Source organism: Neovison vison, chromosome 4 (genome assembly GCF_020171115.1).
Source record: "Neovison vison isolate M4711 chromosome 4, ASM_NN_V1, whole genome shotgun sequence".
Taxonomy (NCBI): domain Eukaryota; kingdom Metazoa; phylum Chordata; class Mammalia; order Carnivora; family Mustelidae; genus Neogale; species Neogale vison.
The window spans coordinates 15,896,919-15,915,269 of record NC_058094.1 but is presented as its reverse complement, the minus strand read 5'-3'; the positions used below and the strand labels follow the sequence as shown (position 1 = coordinate 15,915,269).

At 50.3% G+C, this 18,351-nt stretch overlaps 1 protein-coding gene across 12 annotated transcripts in view; it reads right to left on the bottom strand.

Annotated features, from left to right (window-relative positions):
• The window catches only part of MTSS1 (MTSS I-BAR domain containing 1), a 155,999-nt gene extending 138,521 nt beyond the window's left edge, over positions 1–17,478 (bottom strand). For 5 of the 12 annotated variants that reach the window (XM_044244972.1, XM_044244966.1, XM_044244974.1 and 2 more), the window contains exon 1: positions 16,895–17,477. In XM_044244972.1, coding sequence (XP_044100907.1) covers positions 16,895–16,966 — 72 coding nt within the window. In that variant the 5' untranslated portion in view covers positions 16,967–17,477. Of the gene's footprint in view, positions 1–16,894 lie in introns of all 12 variants that reach the window. The other 7 variants (XM_044244973.1, XM_044244963.1, XM_044244975.1 and 4 more) reach the window with 3 other exon arrangements.
• Positions 17,479–18,351: the final 873 nt, after the last annotated feature.

The following is an 18,351-nucleotide window of genomic DNA, read 5'->3' as shown; positions in this document are numbered from 1 at the left end:
AGAGTGTCACAAGGAGGAAGACCTCGGCTTCGCTGAGAATAAACGAGGGACAGGCTCGAGGGAGTGGGGTTCCAGCTCAAAGGCTCTGCCCTGCCCAAAGATCCCAGAGGGACGCAGGCTCACCAGTGGTCATGTTGCTGTGAACTCCAGTCCTGGGCACACGACTGGCTGGGTAACTTCCCAAGCCCCTCTTTGCACCCTGACGACATCACCGTCACCATCACCATCATGAAGCATCACCGGTTCCTGAAACAGTTGCTTGGTGCCAGCTGCCAGATTAGGAGGTCTCAGGCTTTCACGGCCACGTCCACGCCCTGGGGATCCTGCAGAATCGCAGGTTCCAATTCCCCTGGGCAGAGGCAGGGCCTGGCCATCCCAGTCTCTCCTAAGTGATGCTGAGGCTGCTGGCGCCCAGACCACAGTGGGGAGCACGCCCGGATACACACGCCACTCCGTGCTCACAACAACCCGACCAGGCAGGTGCTGCTGGTATTACGCAGCCGAGGAATAGTAGGACCGACTTTGTGGCCCACGGACTGCCCTGACTCTGGAAGGTACAAGCCATGGGATGAAGAGACCCAGCTGCCCCGCCCAGCCCCAGGACTGCAGAAGGCTGCTCAGGGGGCATACTGGGTCCTGCTCGGTCCAAGAAGGTACAAGGGCTCCCGAACACACAGCACCCTCCCCCGCACCGATTACAGCTACAAATGTTCCCAGGGGGAGCTAGAAATGGTTGTGATCCTCAACCACGTGAAAAAGAAACCCCTAGACACAAAACAAAGAAAAGCCCTTCATGTAGAAAAAGGTCTGGAAGGAAAGGACCAGAAATGTTCACGGGTGCTGTCACTAGTGGTACGATTATGGGGAACTCGATCACATCTTCAGGTTTGCGACGGATGCGGGGACTGATCAACTTCCACCAGATGAAGCATCTCTGCCAGCTGCTGCCATCACCACCCCAAGCCACCAGCCCCCCAAACCCCCGCTGCAGATCTGCAGGTACCTCCTCAGGGCAAGAACAAGAAGCACAGCCCCCAGCATCCCTCATCCGCCTCCTCTAGGTCACCCCTCAGTATGGACTATGGGGAAATGAAAAAGCGAAGCGTCCAGAGGAAGCTTCTGATCTGAGCAGGCGTGCCCCCGGACCCCGTGTGCTTCTACAAGCATGAGGCAGGGAATCTGCAAGCTCTCAGAACTGGGTGTGCAGGAGGATGGATGGGGCCCCTGAAGGCCTGTCACAGCTTTGTCCCCAAAGCCGGCCTTCCCCGCCCCATCCTGTAAGAGGAAGGGCTCCCGAGAACCTCAGATGAAAGGCACCGGGTAAGCCCATCCATCATAAAAACCATTCCTGGGCTTTTATTCTCTGATTGGGGCTTGCCTAATCCACTAATTATCCCTGTCCATCAAGTGGATGACAGCCTTGGGGATAATCAATGGTTGCTTCCCCAGACGCCCACCCTCGCCCACTCGCCCAAGCTCACCAGCAATAAATACGCCTATGAAAAGGAAGATTTAACCACAAAAGGTGCTCCCTCCACCCAACCTCCCCTCACAAACTGCTCCATTTGTAATCATAAGACCCTAATTAAGTCAAGGACATCGGGCGTCTTCTTCGTCCAGCGCTCTGAGGTTCCAGGCCCACAATGCTTGTTTTCTGACGCGCAGACGAGCTACCTGGCAAAGGTACCCTCGAAGCATTATTGTTGTTGTTGTTTACATTTTCTACCAAGAGATCTTCCTTCGTCTATCCTGAGCCTTCCAGTAAAAGAGCCACTGGCCACAGGGACGTAAATTTAAATTCACTACGATTAAATAAAACATAAAATTCAGTTCCTCACGCAAGTGCTTGAGAGCCACTCGTGGCCTGTGGCTGCAGCACTAGGCCGTGCGGGGGCACGACACGTCCCCTGCTGCAGAAGGGGCTGCCGGGAGGCACCGGTGGCCAGGGACAGAGCCGCTCTGGGCACCCCGGCCTCGTTCTGCCGCCGCCACGAGGCTTCCGGCTCCACTGTTTCGCGCCTGCAGAACCCGGTGAGTACACGCGCCGTCATCTCTAGGAACATGAATCCCACTCCTCTCCCTCTTCCCCGAATTCACCCTCCCCCTGCCCAAGTCTGTACTATGCCAGCGGTCCCCGGGGGCCATCTAGGAGTCCAAGCGTACCTCCTGATCATCATTAAGAACCCCGTCTCCCATGTCCATAGACCTGGAGCGCGTAAAGGGCTCTCAGGACAACCCGGCCAGGGCACTTGGCGGAACAGGAAACTGAACACTTTTCCTTATAACGTGGGAAACCAAAGCGTAGAAGTTAAGTAATCTGCTGCAGGTCAGAGAACGGTTTGCCCTCCTACCTAGCTGGGATCGTGAAGGGCCCCTCAGTTTGCCCAGTTCTTTTTAAAATGAAGTTGCCCCTGGGGGCGCCTGGAGGGCTCAGCTGATTAAGCATCTGCCTTTGGCTCAGGTCATGATACCGCATTCGCATTCCGGGATTAGTCCCTTGCTGGGCTCCACACTCAGTAGGGAGTCTGCTTCTCCCTCCAACCCTCCCCCGCTCACGCTCTCTCTCCCTCCCAAATAAATAAATGGAATCTTTAAAAAATAAATAAAAAATAAAATGAAACTGCCCCCTAGGTTCTCCTAAGCTTACTTATTCTCCATAACTGGACACTTGGGGACTCCATATCCGATCACTCTTACAGGGGCCGGCTACTCTCATCCAAGTGCGAGTAAGAGATGTCTGTGTACAAGTAAGCCCCCCCCCCCAAATAAGAAATGCAGATCTACCTCAAACTTTCTCCCACTATGGGGAGTCCAAAGCTCCTGTTTCATTTGCTTATTCCCATGTATAGATGTCCACATGCGATAATGAACGGAATCCGTGGTGACCTTCACACCCCATAAACAGGTCAAGGATTGTTACCACTATTTGATGCTTGCATACCTGTATTCACCCATTTCTCTTCCCTGGAAATACCCTTTCCGACTTGTCTCCACCCAACCCCAAAACGGATTCTTGCAGTCTGTCAAGTCCACCCTGGGGAGCAATGGCCTGGCCACGCTGTGCACACCTGGTGTGCTCTGCTTCCACTAAACAGTACCCCCGCACCATCCCAGGGCTCCGCCCCAGGCTACTAGAAGGGACACCCCAGGACAGCCCTGATGCGTGGCCAGACTCCACAGTCTGAAAGGGCCCGTGTGATGTCAGGGTCAAGAGAATGGCGCTCGAGTCAGACCGCCCGAATTCACATCTATCCTCCAGACGATCTAGGTGACTTAGCCCCGGACAACTGCCCTATCTTCATGGGTAAAGGACGCCTGAGCTAGTCCCCACCTCCAAGGACAGTAATGAGGGTAAAGGAATGAGTACAGGCCCTTAGAAGGGTGACCGGCACTTAGGACTAAATAAATCCCAGCAACTGCTATTTTCAGGAGTTGATCTATGAAGCCAGTCACCGTACCTGGGGCATTTATGAGCGCCCACAATGCACGGCCCGAGCGGGGTAGAGGCCATATAGAAATGAGGAGCCAAAGCATTGAGGAGCTCAGGCTAGAACACGGCCGTGTTAGCCACCATTCGGAGGGCACCACACTCCAAATACAAAGTCCTGGGAGGTGCGGCTGGAGTAAGCTTTGAGGGGGAGGGCGTGGATGCCTCACCTAGGTCTTTAAGGACAAGGCGTTTTCCTGGCAAAGATAAAGGAAATAAAGAAGGGAGACTTTAAAAGAAATAATTAGCAAAGGAAAGGGAATACAGAAGATCATGCCGCATTTAGGCATGGGAGTCATTTTGGAGTGTATTTTAGGGGCACGAAAGAGGAGAGCAGGGAGATCCTTGCTACTTACCTTATGAGCTGCAAAGCAGTCCTTGGTGGCCCAAGAACCACTCCCACATCCTCCTGCTCCTGGTATACTCACAACCCCCCGAAGACGCACTAGGAACGTCTGCTAGGACTACAGATGCCTGAGCCTCACCCCAGAGCTACACAATCGAAATCTCTGGGGTGGGGGGCCCAGACACCCGCACTGAACACACACGCCCAGGGGACAGTCCTACTTTCTTGCTAAAATCACACACAGCAAGATTTGAAAATCCACACACCAGGGGCGCCTGGGTGACTCAGTGGGTTAAGCGTCTGCCTTTGGCTCAGGTCATGATCCCAAGTCTTGGGATCCAGCCCCACAGTGGGTTCCCTGCTGAGCAGGGAGTCTGCTTCTCCCGCCCTGTGCTTGTCCCCTCTTTCTCTCTCTCAAATAAATAAAATAAAAAAAAAAAAAAAAAAAAAAAAGAACATCACCATACCAAGTAAGACATCTCATCCCTCTGAGGCCCAGCAAGCTATGGCCTAGCAATTTCTGCCCCGATATGCAAGTCTAGCTCCTGGAGACGAACCCCCGGTGATGAGCACGTGCATGCAGGAGGACGAACCGACACGCGCTTTTTGAACAGCAACGTGTGTGAAATGCCTGGAAAAGTCCGTACCTTTGATCCAGGAGAAAGCCTTCAGGGGAAACTGTCCATGTGGATCAGTGTCTAGCTATAAGGATATACTCACTGCCATGTTGCTTCTAATTAGTGAAAAACGGGACACAGCCTAAACACGACATCAGCCGGGAACATATGGAACCAGTGCCCACCTGAAGGCCTCGCACATGCTCTGCCCTGGCCTGGAACATTCTTTCTCCGATATGCACATATGCACATACTTACTTCCCAACGCATGGCTCAAGGGTCACCTGCTCTGGGAGGCCTTCCCTAGCCTCGGGTTTTCTTTTTCTTTTTTTTTTTTTAAGATTTTTATTTATTCATCTGATAGACAGAGATCACAAGTAGGCAGAGAGGCAGGCAGAGAGAGAGAGGAGGAAGCAGGCTCCCTGCCAAGCAGAGAGCCCAATGTGGGGCTCTATCCCAGACTCTGAGATAACGACCTAAGCTGAAGGCAGAGGCTTAACCCACTGAGCCACCCAGGTGCCCCTAGCCACGGTTTTTCAAAACAACAACACTGCCCCTGCTCTGTTTTTCCCCACTGCACATAATCCTCCTAATACACAGAAGAACCGACTTAGTCTGTCCCCCACTGCCCTAGAATGTAAGCTCCAAGGGGGCAGGGACTATGTCCATTTTGTTTACTGCTCTACCCCCAGCGCTTAACACAGAACCTGGCATAGGGTCGGTCCTCAAATCCAGGTCAACGGAATAAATGAATTACACATACCAAACAACAGAACATCACACAACATTAAAACTGACATGGTTTGTAACTGCATACACGGGAAGGCAACGTAAATGAAAAGCTAAGTGAAAAAATAAATTTCTGGCACAGCGTGGGCCGCATGAACCTTTGTCTAAAATGTGTCTACATAACCCACTTTGTCATCAAACGGTTATGGGTGAGTTTTATTTTTTACTTAATTGAAATTTCTTAGTTTTGCTTCCACTAACTTTATACAGCTTGCATAATCTTTGATAAGGAATCCCTCATGAAATGTTCCCAAAACACTTGGCTAATTTTTTTTTTTTTTTAGGAATAAGCTACCTCCTTAGTGACTTAATTAGGGTGTCCCTAATTAAGGCCAGCACAACATCAAAGAGGCCAGGTTCCAGGGGACCCTTGCTTCAGGTCTACTCCTGGCTGCAAGGCGACCTCAGTCCCTCCGGCAGCAGCCTGCAGACCTTCTGAGTGCCGGGATGCCAAAGGCTTGGCCACCAGCTCGCTCCTCCTGGCTCTGCTCCCCGCTACTTGCTTCCTATTGGGGTGCCTCATCCAATTATTCAGGCCCGAGATCACATCCTGCTGGAGAGCTGGCTTTGAAGGTTCAGTAAACAATCACTTCAAAACAAAGAGCGACCATTAAACCAAACTCAAAGACTTCCTTAATGACTCCGTGCTCAGTGGCAGGAGCCCCGTGCAAGCAAGCCAGGCCTCAGAAGTGACACTGAGGTCTCCCTGGAAACTAATCTCAAGCATTTCCAGCCTCCTGCTGCAAATATCCCCCCTTCCTGTTTTGCGCTCAGCCATGTGGGGTGCACAGCCCGTTACTGGGGCGACCCTGATGGAGGGAGTTTCTTTGGCAAAACAAACAAGTGTCTCCTGGTTGTCACACCCCTCGCGCTCACACCCTGTCTGCTCCCCACCTACTTCCCTCTGCTGACAAATTAGAGGCACCCGTGGGGAGAGTCAACCACCCAACAGCATCTTGTCGGCTGGGCCTAACTCTGCTTTAAAGAGAGAGAAGGTCCTTAAGCTTCTTGAAGCAGCTAAGAGGAGCCCCTCAATTGTTAGGCTTTATCTGGTGCATCCTGAGTCCTAAAGGTACAGATAGAACAAACCTCAAAGAGATCGATGAAACACACCCATTACAGATCCCAAAAGAGACAGCCCACCAGGGCGGCTAAGCCCAGACCCTGGAGCCAGACCGCCGGGGTTCAAATCCCAGCCTTCCCTCTCACGAGCTGTATGATGTGGGCAAATGGCTTCCCCTCTCTGAACCTCAGTTTCCCCATCTGTAAAGTGGGAATTATAGCAGCAACCACTGGGTTGTTGGGAAAAGTCAACAGTCTACTGGTAAGAAACTAGAATAATGCGTGGTTGTGCTTAGGAAACAGGGAAAGTAAAATGCAAGTCTAGTTTGGGTGTCACTCGTACCGAAGCCTCCCCTGACTATGCCCTCCCACACCCGGTGACAATCAGAGGCCCTCCCTATGATCCCGCTGCTTCTCTTCTAGACAAAACAACTTTAGGGCAAGGGCTTTACCTGCCTTGCTCACAGGTGTACCACTACCCGCAGCAATGCCTGGACCACAGGAGGCTCGTCAACATGTTTGTTGAATGTGTGTGTATTCTCTCAAATTACTCATACGTTGAAATTTTGAAAAGCACTGCGATGTTCTCCATTGCATTATCAAAGTGGACTTACAGATTTTTTTTTAAAGATTTTATTTATTTATTTGACAGAGAGAGATCACAAGTAGGCAGAGGCAAGCAGAAAGAGAGAGAGGACCCTGCCGAGCAGAGATCCCAATGCAGGACTCCATCCCAGGACCCTGAGATCCTGACCTGAGCCAAAGGCAGAGGCTTAACCCACTGAGCCACACAGGCGTCCCGGTCTCTTGTATTTTCTGAAACATCTGAGTGTCATTATCACAGGATAGTCCACTAGAAACTACCAGGGTAGCTCTGATACACAAGAGCATTTTATTTAGCATTTATTTCATGCTAAGCCCTTTACATTTACTTTCTCTGAAGCCTCTACAACTCTCAGAGGGAAGTATTGGTTCCCCCATTTTACAGATAAGAAAAATCAAGTCTCAGGAGGTTGAGTAACTTGCCCAGAGCAATCTATCCAGGAAGTGGCAGAGCCCGGCTTCAAAGCCCAAGGGCACTCACATGAGGTAGAATGTAATACTTGCAGACTGGACAGAGAATGTGAAGAATGCCCAAGGGTATCTGGGTTGGTGAAAAAGTGGAGATAACTCTGTGGTGGGGCCTTGAAGGATGAGAAAGGTTTCCGTGGACAGCAATGTAGAAATGACTTCCAAGCAGAAAAAAACAGCAAGAATGAGGGGCACAGGATGTGTTCCAAGAGACCACGGACACCAGGATGGAGAGCACTAGGCATACAGCAGACCAGTTAGCTAGGGCCCAAGCTAACTGGGCCCAAGCTAACTGAATCCCAGGCTAAAGCAGGTAGGACAAAACTGGCAGGTAGGCAGGTAGGAAGAACCCAAATATAGCTAATTCCACAGAAAATCCGTGCCAAGCTACTGCTACAGGGCAGGCTAGGAGGCAAAGCGGCCACTTTTCCTGGTGGTCACTCCAGAAAAAGAAGGGGGAACTCAATGTAGACAGAAAAAGACAGTCTTTACAAAGCTGCTCCTCTCCCCTTACCCTGGTGTAAACATCTCTGGAAAACTTTTTTTTTTTTTTAAGATTTTATTTATTTATTTGACAGAGAGATCCCAAGTAAGCAGACAGGCAGGCAGAGAGAGAGCGAGAGAGAGAAGCAGGCTCCTTGCTGAGCAGAAAGCCCAATGAGGGACTCAATCCCAGGACCCTGATATCATGACCTGAGCCAAAGGGAGCAGCTTAATCCAATGAGCCACCCAGGCACCCTCTGAAAGACTTTTTTTTTTAAGCATTAAAAGCACTGAAGATCTCAGCCAGGCACCCAGCCCTCCCACTCCCTTTATGGACAGTAGGTATGAAAACAGAGAAATGCAAATGGACCCAGCGGAGGCAGATGAGGTTATAATGAACTCAAGAGTAATTGACTTAGCAAGAAAAAAACAACTCAACTTCTCCATTTCCTGCAACTTCAGTGCAAACTCTAAATACAGCTTGGTCAAGGGTGGGGTGGCTTTTGCCTAAAGTGGTGGAAAGAATTACTACAGTGACCAGTGACCAGAACAGTAAAAGCAGCTCACACCCGAGTGCCAGTGGGCAAGGCAAGGTGTGGAGCGTGTAGCCAGCACAGCCCTGTTTCGGAAGCCTCTGAGGTGGGTAATTTCTTAGACCCTCATAGAGAAGAGGAAAAGGAGGCTGAGAGATTAAGTAACTTGCCTACAGGATTGAAAAGCAGATCTCTTTGACTCCAAGGTCAGCAGGAGCTCTGGAATTTCCATAGGAGGGGCCTGGAGCCAATGAAGGGCCCCAATGGGAGTAGAAGGTGTGCAGGAAGCTCCCTGTTTTTACTTAGACGGTATGTTATAGATCTACACCGTCCAATATGGTGGTTATTAGCCACATAAGGCTACTTAAACAAAAGTGAATAAAACTTAATAGTTCCTTGGTCACACTCGCCATACTCCAAGTGCTCAGTAGTCACATGTGGCTGATGGTTAACATATTTGACAATTTCCATCATGGCAGAAAATCGTATCGGACAATACTGTATAGTTAAAATCATTACGTATTCTAAAAATGCTTTTTCTACTATCTTTATATTTCAATTTATTTAATGTTTCACTATAAATTTATTTTTAATCATGGTAAAACACACACAACATACAATCTAGCATCTCGGTCCTTCTTAAGTGTCCAGTTCAATAGGGCTTAGCATATTCACGTTGTTGCACAAACATCAAAACATGCTTTTACTCAGACCTCAGTGAGGTTGAGAAAGTACTTTTGAGGGTGCTAAAAATGTGTGTGACTCAGTGGTTTCCAAGCCTGACTACACATTCGAATTATCTGCAAGTGCTTTAAAAAAAAATGTGAATGCCCAGGATGTCCCCCGGAAGTAGGGACTCAGAACCTCCAGGGAATAGGTCCAGGGATCAGTGTCTTAAAGGCTCACAGGATATCCCATACTCTCATGCCTGTAACCAAGCACATTCTACCAGAAGGGGCATACCAGCCCAGAGCCACCTCCTCTGGCCAGACCCACTCCTCTAGCCACTAGAGACCCCTGCCCTGTGGGAGGTGGCAGGGAAGGGAGTCCCAGGCAAAAAAACCTGCTGTCCACCTCCAGAACTTAGGAGGTCACTCATACTGAGCAAGCTAATATTTTACGGTTGCCCAAATTCTTCAAGGGGAAGAAAACAAATAAAAAGACACACAGCTCAAACGGCACTCAATTTTTTTTAACCCACTTAAACTAGACAGGAAAAGAAAAGCCACTTAGAAACTATGACCAAGGCCGTATATAAAAAGAATCAGCAAAAGAAGGAGGGGATTTGGGGGGGGGGCGTATTTTGGGGAGGGGGGGTTGGAGATCCCATCAACTTCAAACCCAGACCTGAAATGGCTCTACAGATTCAACCAAACTGGAGAGCTACCGGGACATAATTAAGTACAGAAAAACTCTTTTACAAGAGAGTTCCAGGGCTGGACACAAAATAAGTTCAAGGTAAGGAGTTCCCTTAGAAGCGTCATTTGAACTTTGGGTGAACTTATTTAACTCATATAATTAGAGAGGGATGCCAGGCTTGCACAGTCGCCCAGTCTTAGGAACCAGGGGGTTCCCGGGACATATCAACACAGCTCTCTGGCCAGTCACAGAAAAGACTGTGGCTTTTTCTGTATGGGGACAAGGACAGGAGCCAAGGGTGACAGGCCAGAGCCTGGCCCATAGCTTCTTTCCCCTCTGCACACCCAGAAGAAAAAGAAAGGAGAACTCCAGGTTGGTCTGTCAGAGAAGACGGGTGAGTGGGAGAGGGAAGGAAGCCACAATAGGTCAATACTTCATAAATTCAATGACTTCCACAAAAGTGACAACCATATGGGAGCCGCCCGCCCCACAACAGTCCCCACAGCATCTGAGCTCAAGTTCGGGCCTCCAGACTGGCTCCCGGCTCCAGGCACAGAAATAAGACCCTGATTCCTTCCTTGAGCCTCCTGTAGAAGCCAGCGAGTGGAATTCTGTATGCTGCCCTCTAGAAAGAAATCCATTCCTCCTGCCCCATCACCACGTGCAGCACGGTCTAAAGAGCTCCAGCTTTGGGAATCCAGTCGGCCAAGGTCTGAACCAATCCCCCTTCACCAAGGCCTTGGATAAGTTACCGCCGCTCTTCAAAGAGCCTCAGTTTTCTCATCCGTAAAGTGGGGCTGATGTGAGGATGACATAAAACCAAGCACACCAAGCACTCAGTGCAATGTCTGGCACATGGCGGGTTCCCCCCAAGTCCCTTCCGGCCCCGTGTTAGCCACATGCCGTGAACAGTGAGCATCTACTATATGCAGGTGGCGCACGAGAGCATCTTAAATCGGGAAGCAGCCAAGACACACAGCCCAGGTCCTCCCTGGGCTAAGAGGTGGGGAACACGGACAAGGGGTAGGCTGCTCTGGAATCCACGCTGGGTGGCTTGGATTTCACTTTTGGGGGCGTCTGTTTGTCAGATACTCAAAGGAAACCTGGCGCAGCCTCCCAACTAATTCAAGGGAGAACCTCCACCATCGAATACAATGGGCTTTCTCGAAGCTCAGCCAATTAATTTGCTCCATTTGTCTCTCCGGTTTGCTACTTAATAAGGCTCTATCAGCAGTGCAATCTGCAAACCTGAGTTAAACAGCTTAAGGCATCCATCAGTTCCCTCTAAGGAGCCCCAAATACTTCTCTGATGTCCTAGGCAGCTAACTCTGCCTTTGGCTTTTGTCTGGTTCCAGGAGAGGTATGTCTTTGTTTTTGCAGAGGTGTGGGTTTAAGGGGAAAGTGTCCTGAAGGCAGTTCCGAGAAGTAATGGGAGACCTCGAAATGATCTTATTTTTCCATTCCCAATCTGAGCACCTAAACAGTCTCCTGCAGAAGGAATTTTGCCAGCTCTCACCCATCCCCGGGAAGATGGAAAAGCCCAGATGAAAATTATAGATACCGTGCCCAACAGATCAATAATTTCAACCTTTTCATCCTCCAAACATTTTAACCACCTCCAATGAGCTGGCCATATTGACAGATAGCATTTCAGCTCTTTCCTTCCCCTGGATGCGAAAGAGCAGTTCAAAGTACAAAGGGTCAGTAGCTGAGAAGCCCCAGGATACACAGAACATGCTTATACTAAGGAGCTGTTTGCTGTTTACCTCAAATCCAAATTTAACTGGAAATTCTGTATCTTTACTTGCTGAATCATAGCACTGAGCTCAGTGCTTGCAACCTCGCTGGTGCTCAGTAAATGCTCCAGAATCACGAGTACCTGCTACTCTCGTGAGAACTGATAGCTGAGCCAGGCAGAATTCAAACTCTGCTCATCTTCCATGCAAGCCATGACCTAGGATTGACCTTCTCTCCATGTGAGCCATCACTATTTGCAGAAATTCAGAACATAAAGGTTCACGGTGTGTGGGCGCCTGGGTGGCTCGGTGGGTTAACCCTCTGCCTTCGGCTCAGGTCATGATCTCAGGGTCCTGGGATCGAGTCCCGCATCGGACTCTCTGCTCAGCGGGGAGCCTGCTTCCCCCCCCTTCTCTGCCTGCTTCTCTGCCTACTTGTGATCTCTGTCAAATAAATAAATAAAATCTTAAAAAAAAAAAAGGTTCACAGCGTGGAGCAACAAGTTCTACACAATTTGGTTAAATATGATATATATGGGATTCTCCCACAGAAACACTCAAGCCAAGACCCCCTCCCCCCAAAAAAAGACCTCTTTCTAAACGTGGACAAGATTTGCACCTAAAAAGCCAAACAGACTGATCTACACAGCAGAAGTCCTCAGTCTCAGAACAGGTACCCATTCTGGGCAGCTCCCCCGCGGCCAATTTTATGACATCTTCAGTTCACCTTCTTCTCCCACGGGCCCAAACTGAGGAAGTTGTAAAATCCTGGGCAAACACAGCCATTTGCTAAGAACAACCAACCCAGGGCCCATCTGTACTTTACAAGGGCTCTGCTTGTCCTGCCTCTCTGTGTGTCTCCATAGACAAGGTTGCCAGCCTCCCTCAGAGCACCTGGCTGCTCTTGGAGGCCTTCGCTGGGTTTTCGGTATCTTTCTAGAGGAAAAAAAAAATTTTTTTTTTGAAGAGTAAAAGGGAAGTCCTTCAAAACCTAATCGATGCCCTTCCTTCGTGGCCCCCATAGGCTACTTAATGTTACCTACTTCGGGCCCACAGGACAAGCAGCTCTCCAAGAGCAGGCCTTGCTGGTTCTCTGGCTCCTCGCTGTCCAGCAAGAGAGACCTTCCACATAGCAGGCCCTCGATAAACACGGAGGAAGGGAGCCTCTCGTCTGACAGAAACCCCAAAGCCAGAGCAGTGCGGGGAGGGCAGGGGGAACAACCCTGAAATCATTATCCAGCGCTGGACCCAATACCCACATTCTTGATCTATGATAACTGCGGGGAAAATACCGTGTCATGCCTTCGAACTACAAAAGATTTCCATGGAATTTAAGAAGTCCCTTTACCAGCTCTAATTTTACGCAGAACTTAGGAGAGAGGCTACCAGTGCAAACAGAGGTAGGGGGCAGTGGAGAGGAACTGAACAAGGCCCCTATTCTGCTCAGCACAGGTGTTGGTAATAGGACACCCCTCTCTACAGGGAGGAGTAGGGTAGGGAATTCGAGGTGTGGTGGGTGTCCACCCCCCCCAGTCCCATTACATAACCCCCAGCACATTCTCGAACCTAGTACAAAGTTCTCCCTGCATCAGGCCCAGTTCAGCTCCTGACATGGTGATTCTTGTGCAACAAGGCTGAGGAAAATATTTGGTTTTCAGCATCCAACTTAAAAAAACAAACAAAACACACACACACACACACACAAACGAAAAAACCCAAGTTAATTATTAAAAGAAGAAAGATATCCACAGTGACTTGCCCTTGAGTTTGGCCAGTCTCTTGGTCTTAAAAGCTCCCCAAACATCACCAAATTCTTTGCTGGTTCAGTTACCTAAGCATTAAAATAAATAGTAAATAAATTAAGAAAACAATAATTTTTAAAAACGACAAGTATCAAATCCCTGTGTTGTACATCTAAAACTAATATAATGTTATATGTCCATTATATCTCAATAAATTTTTTTTAAAAAAGTAACGGCTCAAATCTGCTGTTGGCAGCATTTAGCCTGTTTTTCTTGGTACTTGGATGGAAACTCCAGAAAGATTCTAGAACCTCTTTAATGTCTAACCATTGTCAACCCTCAGAAGCCAGTCAAATGGCCTTCCACAGAGTCAAGCTACTGTTCCCCCAGACAAACAGGCGATGGGCCCTAGCCTCCAGCCACGTGAATCTCATCTCCCCTTTCCTTTGGGACCAGATCACACCAGACAACTTGATTTATGCGGATGGGCGGAAAGGCAGCCAGTAAGTGATTCTGCATACCACCATCATTAGTGGCCACCACCACAGTAGGGTGGAAGACAGGGAAAAAACACAAGGTTTCCTCCCGTCAAGGAATCAATAAGTTATTTAACAGCTGCTGCTAGATCCCAGTGGAAGAAGGGTGAAGGTTTCTTCCGCACCCTTCCAGCACCCTGACAGCTGAGGATTTAGCCAGATGAAGGATCACTAGGAAAAAAAGCAGAAGATTCCTCTCCAGCTTTTCAATGTCTTGAGGTTTTTGGTTTTGGAAGATGTATGGTGTTAGGCCTTGATACTACTTAATTTTTTTGTTTTCTTTTCCTTTTTTTTTTTCTCTAAAGAGGAAATTAACTCCCTTCCTGTGTTGCTGTACATTTTGGAGAATCAAATGCTACTAAAAAAAAAAAAAAAATTTTTTTCTCCTTACTCCAGTCCAGCATTACTCCTGGGAAAATAACCTAAAAATTTTCTCAAGATGGCATTCCAAACGGGTTTCTAACGTTTACACTTGTCCTTCAAAGCAGATAGAAGGGGACCAAAGACATCAGAAACCCATCATGGCAGTTCAAAGAAGATAAAAAAGAGGATAAACTTGTCATTAGAAAGCCAGCTGACTTCAGATATTAAAGTCGGACTTTCCATTGGTGGTGACTTCATGCACTGCTTATCCTATTATGCCCAGATTTTTTTAAATTCCCTTTTAAAATGCCACTGCCATCCATTAAAATATTCAACAACTGTCTTCCGCTGTAAACAATCTTGCAAATCAGTCTACCCCTTTCTTTTTCCTTCTCTCTACTCCCCAAAAGTCTGGAATCCTGCAGACCCCAAGGCAAGTTTTAGTCTTTCCCTCCAGTTTGCTTTTCAAATCTTTGCCAAAACAAAACAAACAACCTTAAAATAAATGCCTTCCCACAGGATGTTGAACAAACCCTACTAAATTCAAAGGGAAAGAAGTCAGGAACCACAAACTATAGATCCAGCACTGAAAGGGCATTAAATAAAACTTTATTTTTTAAACTGGAATCTTGCAGAGGGAAAAACAGGCCACCTTGGCACCCACAAATTCCCCTGGCCAGAAAGCTAGAGGGCAGCCCCTGGCTGGCAGACAGACAACTGGAGGGCCCATCCTGTGGTGGGCTATCTTCTGAAAGGCTTTGGGTTCAAAACTATAAACACAAACAACCGGGATTGGATGGACTGTGGATTAAGGAACAAAGAGAGAGAAAAAAAAAAAAACTCTGGATTTTTTTTTCCCCCCCAGGGGCTGCAGTGGGCAGAACTTTTAGGTCACTGGGTCCTTATTACTACTCAGAGACTGGAAACATCCATTTCTCTTTAAAACAAAAAAAAAAAAAACACACAAGCAACTTCACCAACCATCTCAAAATCTTCCCCTGGTGATCAAAATACACGTGTGCCTCAAACCAAATCTTTGATTATAAGGCGTACAGAATTTAAGTTAACAAGCAATACCCCAGAGTCTGAGGCGGGGACACCGATCTTTGTCTCAAAAGAGCACTTCAATAAGTCAATGTGGATTGAGGGCAAAGGAATGAAAGAGGCAGTCTTTGAACAGGGAATAATCCATCTAATTCCAAGTGGCTGGATTAGAGGCATTCCTGGACAAGCAGGGTCTAGAGGAAGATAATGCTACATGAATGTCAATTTCTCACAAAAGAAAAAAAAAAGAAGAAGAAGAAAGAAAGGAAGAAAAAGAAAGAAAGAAAACCACTACACACAGGCTCTGTAGGAGGCCCAAGACCAGGATGGAGGCACCTTGGAAAAGTTCACCCTTGGGGAGATGGCAGTTGGTTCTAAAAGGGGGAAGCAGGCGTGACAGCTGAGCATTCCTTCACAAAGTCCATATCCCAGGCCAAACCCTCTCTAAACCTTACACTTCATCAGACAAAAGCTCCTCCAAACGCCCAGGCAGCGGCTGAAGAGGGGCTGTCCACACCCACCGGCTGTACAGCTTTCCCAACCTGCCTACTCGTTTGGAAGCCGAGCTTTTAATTAAACACCACCTCCCCGGATCTGTTGAGGCAAACTGGGGCTGGGTAAGAGCCAAAGAGAAGCTCCCTAAATACACATGGGAAAAAAAAAATCCCCCCACCGCTTCCAATTCCCACCTCCAGCCAGCTCGCGAGGCTGGTTATATTTCCTTTGGATGAGTAACCCAGGGCCCCGGTCTATCTCTATGCACGAGAAAATCCAAATCCAAGGATCAGGTTATCCCCTGTCCCACCCTTTGCAGGAAAAAACCAGGGTGTTGTTCCCCGCCCCCAATACACACACACACACACACACACGCACACGCGCACGCGCGCACACGGGGAGAAACACACACACACACACACACAATCTTCACAATCCTTCCAAGAGAAAACCTGGAGTCTGTGTATGTTGGGTGGGTGTGTGGGGAAATACAGTTGTTTAGGAGAACCCAATCTTGCCTTCAGGCTGGGAGCGTCAGCCAGTGGAAGGAGGGTCCCCAGCAAGGCTACTCTGGGAACTTCTGCTCCGCGGCCTCGGGGAGGGCTGAGGGAAGGCATGCACACCCTCACCAGCTTAGGAACAGCCTAATTAATGCCTAATTTGCTCAGATCCGCCCCCCTTCCCCCCGCCAGGTGGACCTAAAAGCCAAGGAGGGAGAGGAAGGCCTCTCTCCCAGGCGCTCGGACTGGGGGGAGGGGGGAGGGCCAGTTCCCGCGGCCGGGCACAGCCCCCATACCACTCCCCACCACCGCGCCAGCCCCCCCACCCCCCACCCCGGACTCGGGGGAATCAGGTGTCCGCCCAGGGACCCTGTCTTCACGGGTCGCAGACACTCCGTGCAGCGATAGACAATGGAAAACTTGGACCCGGGGCCCTGCGCCCCCATGGAAACGAGATGGTGCCGCCCCCTGGGACAATGAGCGTGGAGAGGGCAGGGGCAGGGGGGCATCAGACACCCCCAGAGAAGCAGCCCGCCCGGTGACCCAGCGGAGCCCGGAGCGGCGCCGCGGGTGAGCAGATGACACCCGGCCGGAGCGCTCCCGCAGGTGGCCGGCGGCCACGGCTCAGGCAAGGGCAGGGCGGCTGGCCCGGGGGTGGAGGCGAAGCACCGCGGCGAGGTCCGTGCGCGGCCGCGACCGCGGCCACCGCAGCCGCGCCCCCGGCGTCCTACCTTCATGTCGCTGATGATGGTCTGGAAGAGGCCTCCGAGCGCGCTGCATTCCTTCTCAATCACAGCCTCCATTTTCCCGGCGCCGGCAGGGAGAGGACACACACTCGGGGCCGCCTGGACCGTGCGCGGGGCCGGGGCTCGCTCACCCGCGAGCAATTCCACTCTCCCGGCGACCCACCTCCGACTCACAGCCTCGTCTGCAGAGGGGACGAAGTGCCCAAGATCGGCTGTCCTCTGCCCCAAATACTAACAATAATTTTAAAAGCCAAACTGCTCTGCGGGGTGATTCGCCTACATGCAGTGCTCGGCTCCTGGCCTTAAAAATGCCCGGAGAAGACTGACAATCAGGCCACCACTGGTGCCCACGACAGAAACAGCAAAGCCCATCTTGAAGCAGAGAAAACCGCCCGCTGTCCTGGGGCCAGGGCCATTTAAAAATGCAGGATTTTCTAATTTAATAATATTTTTTGAAATTAAAAAAAAAAAATCGCCCAACAGCAGAACGCGTCTGCTCGCGGCGTCCGGATCTGTTGCTCGCAGCCGCGGCCGCCGCCTCCTTTTCACTCCTGCGCGCCCGGCCCCGGCGCTCGCTCTGGCGCGGCTCCCGGGGACGTCCGGAGGGGCGCACGCGCGCTCGCGGCCGTGCGTCCGCCGCGGGGGCGCGGGGAGGGCGCGCGCTCGCGGCCGTGCGTCCGCCGCACGCGGGCGGGGCTAGGAGCGCGTGCCCGGGAGGCGCATGGAGCGCACGCAGCCGAGGCGAACCCGCGGGCGGTGCGGCGAGGATTCCACCCCCCGCGGGAGCCGCCTGCTCCTCGGAGCACGCACGGAGCACCCGCTCCTGCCCTGGCCGCGGGTCGCCGCGCGGAGAGGGCGTGTCAGCGCGCCGCTGGTCGAGCGCTCACCCCACAATGGCTGCGAGCGCCGGGAACCGAGGGTGCACCGCCGCTCCCCGGGGCCTTGCCGGGTGGCACGCTTAGCGCAGAGCCCAGCATATTATAGTGAGCGCTCAGTAGGGCGGGAAAACTGCTGCTGCTGCTGCTGCTGCTGCTGCTGCTACTGCAGTCTTTTGAGAAAAAAAGCCCTTTCTGGGATATCAGGACTGCAACGCCAGTCACGACTGCAGACAGCATTCCTAATTTGTAATTAATTTGTAATTAACAAATATGTAATTAAGGAGAGTTTGGGGGCGTATCCTATGGCTAGATGCCCAGTTCAATAAAAGTTGCAGGATGCTGGGAAAGTGGATCGATTTGCCATTGCAAAATAAATGGCACTGAGCTATTGTATACTGTCTTCGATTTCTGCATATTGTTGACTGCCTGTGACTTGGATGGGGTTTTTTGTTGTTGTTTAGGGGTGTGTGTGTTTCCCAGGCCCACTGGGGGCATTGGGTGTTGGTGTCACTGCAGAGAGCCCTGTTGGGATGTTTAACCTGGAAAGAGCGTAAATGTTCCTGA